Source organism: Ahaetulla prasina, chromosome 1 (assembly GCF_028640845.1).
Source record: "Ahaetulla prasina isolate Xishuangbanna chromosome 1, ASM2864084v1, whole genome shotgun sequence".
Classification (NCBI taxonomy): domain Eukaryota; kingdom Metazoa; phylum Chordata; class Lepidosauria; order Squamata; family Colubridae; genus Ahaetulla; species Ahaetulla prasina.
Genome location: NC_080539.1, coordinates 133,550,908 through 133,556,935, shown reverse-complemented (window position 1 = coordinate 133,556,935; position 6,028 = coordinate 133,550,908). Strand labels below are relative to the sequence as shown.

The following is a 6,028-nucleotide window of genomic DNA, read 5'->3' as shown; positions in this document are numbered from 1 at the left end:
TGGGATTTTTTTTGGTCTGTCTTTTTAGATAAAAAAATGAAAAAAAAAACCACTGAACAAAGCAGCAGTACCTTTCTCTGCCCACTTGAGACTAAGAGTTAAAAATAACTTTCTGAAATTACTGTTTTTCTTATTCTTTATTTTGGATCTAAGGCTTTCATGGTTTGAAAGTAGCTTTGCTAAATACTTAGTACATGTCATTTCTTCAAATTGTTATTCCTTGAAAATACTGCCAAGATGTCATTACTCTTTTCACTATTACATTTATCTAGCAATTACAGTAGTCAGACACTGAGAGAAACTGTAGGTACAATCCAAACTTTAAAACTCAGGTTTTAGTTTTAAAAAGAGCAATGCTTCACTCTCACCATGAATTCTTTAAAAACACTCAGCTGTAACAGGAGCATTAAACAATTCGAAAGAAACCAAGTATTTTAAGGATAGGAAAGCTTGTTATTCTGCATGTTATACCTTGTGCTGTAGTTAAAAATAGCCAACATTTCACGCAACTGTTTTAATATAAAATTCTATTGTCCTTTATGAAGCTCCACAAAAGCTACAGGATTTTTTTTATTGACCGCATCCCTGTAAGATACCACAAATGCAAATTAAAATTCTAAAGCTGAAATGGTGCCTAGCAATGTCTTCTGCTAATAGCACTATTAAAATATCAAATCTATTCTAAGGAAATGGCACTATTGAGTCAATTTACTATAGGATTTAAGCCACCAACTTTGGCATAACATCTAGAACCTGAATATAATTACTCTCAGTACAATATTGCTTTTAAACAGAACTTTAAACGTTTAACTGATCATGATTTTTTGAAGGGTGTAATTTCATTTTAGAATTATACTAAAGATGAAGTATAATTATCTTGGAAAATATTAAGTCTCTCAGAACTTACAAAACAGGAAAAAAGCATTTGATCTTTTAGTTGATTTAACACCCATTAACTTGCAGCAATTAACTTAATATTCTATCAGAGGTGAATTTCTGTATCATAACCTACAACATGATCACACAATGCTCAATAAAAATTCCATTTAAAATGATCAAACACTAACCTATACTAATAGCATGGAAACACAAGTCACTGCCTACATGTACTTTTGAATATTAAACATGGAAAATTGAATCTACAAACTATTCTGTAGCTTCGATATACTTGAGCTTTAACTCCTTGACTATTTTCTAATTCTTAGATGTTGGCACAAAATTAAGATCATGCTTTAAGACTGCTGCAATACTTTTGCAAACAATCATGTTCCCCAAATCAATGAGGTATAATTACTTTCAGCTACCATACTGCTCTGTAAAGCACAATGTTTTTGAATATCAAAGTGTATCCAATAGCCCCAAAGAACACACAGACTTTGCATTGAACTTTTGATTTTAATGGTCTCAAAAATGTGTGACAGATTTTGGTCAAGTTGTTTCCATTTAAAAAAAAAGATTACCGATTTTAAAAACTAATAACTTAGAAACTGCCACGAAACAAATGGTCCACAAACATTCCTTTCCTTCTGAAGCTTTTACGATGCATTGTAATTATTAACCAGTCTTTTACTATTAAACTTAAATGGCCAATTGAGACAAAAAGTTCTGAGACCATGCTTCCACCACTGATTAAGACTGAGGTGGCAGTTGTACAGAATTTTCATTTAGCCTTCTGAGCCTTCTGGGCAGACTTTGTGACCTTGCCAGCACCACCTGCTTTTTTATCAACAGCCTTGATGACACCAACAGCAACTGTCTGTCTCATGTCACGCACAGCAAAACGACCTAATGGGGAAGAAAAAAGGAATTAGAACTTTCAAACTATAGGAATATAGATCCAGCAATTTCCTTTTTCCCCAATTCAGATCCTCCACTACCAATTGTAAATGAGGTTGTAATTAACTTGGTATTTCACAGCAGTCCAACCCAATACATCTGGTTAAAAATACTTAGCACCACCAACACAATTTAACTCCTTCAGTAGGCAAGACATTGCAACATTTTTTCCTTTAAACAAAAAGTAAATTTAATATGAAATTTCTTTCATAGGACATAGTGAAAACTCTTTACAAGAGGGAGGAGCGCACCCATCATTTGACAATGGCTAGTGAATTGGAGTATTTGTCAGCAACATTGTGTAAGGACATGTTACAGATAGTCCTCAACTTCTAACCAATTGAGTTCAGTTTTGCTCTATTCTATGACTATTTTTGTCAGTTAAGTGAATTACTGCAGTTTAAGGTAGTAACTTAAGTTTGGCTTCCCCACCTACTTTGCTTTTCAGATCATAAAAGGTGAGATAACATGACTTCAGGCCACTAAATACATAAATGCACACCAGTTACCAAGTGGCTGAATTTTGACTGCCTGAAAAGGATTTGATCCGCTACATATATCATCCACCACCACAAGATCAGGTAAACTGAAGTTTCATTATACCGTGAGTTGACAGTAACAATATCAGCATAACAATGATATACTTCTAACAAATAACACTTACCCAGAGGAGGATAGTCAGAAAAGCTCTCAACACACATAGGCTTGCCTGGAATCATGTCAACTATGGCAGCATCTCCAGATTTGAGGAACTTTGGACCATCTTCCAACTTCTTACCAGAACGACGATCAATTTTTTCCTTCAGCTCAGCAAACTTGCAAGCAATATGAGCAGTATGACAATCCAGAACAGGGGCATAGCCAGCATTGATTTGGCCTGGGTGGTTCAAGATGATAACCTATGGTAATAGATTTGAGTGAATCATGCTGTCCTAACTGTGGAATTTACAAATGCTGACACAATAAAACTTCTGCCAAGTTACCTGTGCTGTGAATCCAGCTGCTTCCATTGGTGGATCATTTTTGCTATCTCCAGCAACATTACCACGACGGACATCTTTTACAGATACGTTCTTTACATTGAAGCCAACATTGTCACCAGGAAGAGCTTCACTTAGGGCCTCATGATGCATCTCAACAGATTTTACTTCAGTTGTAACATTAACTGGAGCAAATGTCACCACCATTCCTGGTTTTAGAATGCCAGTTTCCACACGACCAACTGGAACGGTACCAATCCCTTAAATAAAGAAATACAATTTCTCTAGCCAGGGTCTGTAAGTGTAAATATACATCCCTAATAAGCTTTTCCAAATAGTTATTTGCTGTATTGCTGTTGTAATACTTACCACCAATTTTGTAGACATCCTGAAGTGGCAAGCGTAGAGGTTTGTCAGTTGGACGAGTTGGTGGCAAGATAGAGTCCAGAGCTTCCAGCAGTGTAGTTCCACTAGCACCGCCATCTTTACGAGTCACCTTCCACCCTTTGAACCAGGGCATCTAGAAAGGGGAAAAAAAGCACAGCAATTGTCTGCAATCCTTTGTGATATAACTGCAGACAAAAAAAAACCCCACCTCTATCAATAATTACTTACGTTAGAGCTAGGCTCCAACATGTTATCTCCGTTCCAGCCTGAAATTGGCACAAATGCCACTGTGTCTGGATTGTAGCCGATTTTCTTTATGTATGTGCCTACTTCTTTGACAATTTCCTCATATCTCTTCTGGCTGTAAGGTGGCTCAGTGGAATCCATCTTGTTGACCCCAACAATGAGCTGTTTTACACCCAGAGTGTAAGCCAGAAGGGCATGCTCACGGGTTTGTCCATTCTTGGAAATACCGGCTTCAAATTCACCAACACCAGCAGCAACAATAAGGACAGCACAGTCAGCCTTTGGGAGAGGCAAAAAAACGGTCATTAACTTCAGTGTTTCTAACATACAATAATAATTTTAAGCAATTAATATTGTATCTGACAAAGTTCGCATTCTCACCTGGGATGTACCAGTTATCATGTTTTTGATGAAATCTCTGTGTCCAGGAGCATCAATGATAGTGACATAATACTTGCTGGTTTCAAATTTCCAGAGTGAAATATCAATAGTGATACCACGCTCACGTTCTGCCTTCAGCTTATCCAATACCCATGCATACTTGAAGGAGCCTTTACCCATCTATTAAGAAAAAATTTTTTTACACAAAGCACAAAATGTTGCAAGACTGCTGTTGCTCTTTTAAAGGAAGCATGCACTAATGCTCTGAAACATAATCTGCAAACTATGTTTAGAAGGTCAAGCAACTGGGCACAACTGGTGAGGAATTCCAAATATCTCTCACTTACTTAACCCCTTGACAGTGCTAATCCAACTTCCTTTCACCTGCCAATGTTTAAAGATATCAACTTAAATGCATACCCTTTCCAATTTATAACCTTATTACATTTGCTAAATACAATATATAACTATATAACAATTACCTTTCTAGTTACACGTCTCCTATACATATTCATTCCTTTTTCTTTAAATCTACAAAATCTACACTATGCAACTTGTAACTATAGTAATTAAGATAGAATGCTAAATAGGGTTTCAGCAGCAATACCTAAAATAAAACAAATTGCTTTCTAAGTCAAGCATCTTACATTTAAAAAGAGATAAACCAACAATTCTTCAGGACACAAACTCACCTCAGCAGCTTCCTTCTCAAACTTCTCAATGGTTCTCTTGTCAATCCCACCACATTTGTAAATCAGATGACCAGTGGTGGTGGACTTGCCAGAATCGACGTGTCCAATGACAACAATGTTGATGTGGGTCTTTTCCTTTCCCATGTTGGGTGGTTAGATAGGCTTTTCCGTCGGCTCCAATAAAGGTCCTTTAAGGGATAAAGCACACAAGGCCAAAAATAAATAAATAAATAAATAATAAAAGACTTTTCCAACCGGAGGAAAAAAATTCAGTTAAAATTCTCTGTTAACCAAATAAAGCAGGGCATGGAAGGCCGGCCAGGGAGTTTAATCCCTTCTTTCTGGGGTTCCAAGGGCGAGACTAGGCCCAAGGCCTGCCTCGAGCTCCTCGGCTCCACCCCTCTTCAGGTCACGAAGACAACTGGGGCTCGACTCGGGAAGGCTCCAGAGCTTCTAGGCCGCCGCCAGGGGCATCCCAGGCGTGAGGAGGAAAGCAAAGGCCGAGCGGTTCCTTTGTGTCGGGCGCCAGGCGAGCACGAGCCGAGGAAGGTGGGAGGGGGAGACACTTGTTGGCGCGCCCCGCCCCGCCGGCCCGCCCGCGTCCTCCATTTTGTGACGGTAGCGGCAGCAGCCGCCACGGCCGCTGAGAGCGGCCATTTTTTTGTGTGAAGCGGAAAGCAGGCGGCGGGATGGAGCCCAGCGAACAACTCTCCCGCCTCGAGGCCGAGCTGGCGAAGCTGAGGGAGGCGCGTGGGGAGCCGCCGCGCCACGAGTGCCGTCGGCCCCTTTCCACCGGAACCACGTTTCCCGCAGAGGATTCGCGGACTCTCTCAATCTTTCCCCTCATAAACCCCTGTCGCTCGGGCCCGAAGGCATGGATGGGCCCGTTCAGATTTGTAACCGAAACCCTCGCGCCAGACCTGTTGCGCTTCTAATCCGGAGGGGGGGGGAAGTAGAGGGGAAGGGTTGGTGACGCGGAGAGACACGCGTGGATCCCATTTCCCCCCTCCCCCTTCGGAAGCGAAGCGTGCGTGGGTGCGCCTTCCGTCTCCCGAACCCCTCGCGGGCGTCGAGAACGGCTCTGTCTCAGGCCAGGAGCACGTGCGTCTCAACCGGTCCTCAGGCCTCCCTCACCACCGCCGCCGCCACCACCACCTCCCACAAGTCTAAACGCGGCTAGGCCGCGCGCACGCGCGTCGAGCAATAGTCACCTCCGAAGCAGCGGCAAACCCGTAGCGAAAAAGACCGACGGGGTGAGCTGCGTCCTTTATATAGCTTGAGCAGGGAGGGCGGCGGCCAGAGGTACACGTCACGTTCCCAGCGTTCCATCCGCTGGCTTTGACTCGCTTCCCCCCCCCACCTTACACGCGCGCACACATCTCAAAAGGACGCCCCTCCTCGAGAACGACGTTCCGGGAGGGAGGGGGAAATGCCGCCCCCTCCTTTTTCATCGTGGCAAATAGTCTCCTCATGAGCCGGCGGGCCCTCGGCCTCTCTCCCTCCGAG

At 42.2% G+C, this 6,028-nt stretch overlaps 1 protein-coding gene across 1 annotated transcript; it reads right to left on the bottom strand.

The window, feature by feature from the left end:
* Positions 1-1,375: 1,375 nt before the first annotated feature.
* EEF1A1 (eukaryotic translation elongation factor 1 alpha 1) lies at positions 1,376-5,871 on the bottom strand. Its single transcript, XM_058176311.1, has 8 exons — positions 5,734-5,871; positions 4,523-4,710; positions 3,831-4,010; positions 3,432-3,728; positions 3,186-3,336; positions 2,820-3,076; positions 2,501-2,735; positions 1,376-1,785 (listed from the first exon to the last, which is right to left on the bottom strand). Exons 2-8 carry the CDS (start codon positions 4,664-4,666, stop codon positions 1,661-1,663), a joined length of 1,389 nt encoding a protein of 462 aa, XP_058032294.1. The 5' UTR covers positions 4,667-4,710; positions 5,734-5,871; the 3' UTR covers positions 1,376-1,660.
* Between the last annotated feature and the right edge of the window lie 157 nt (positions 5,872-6,028).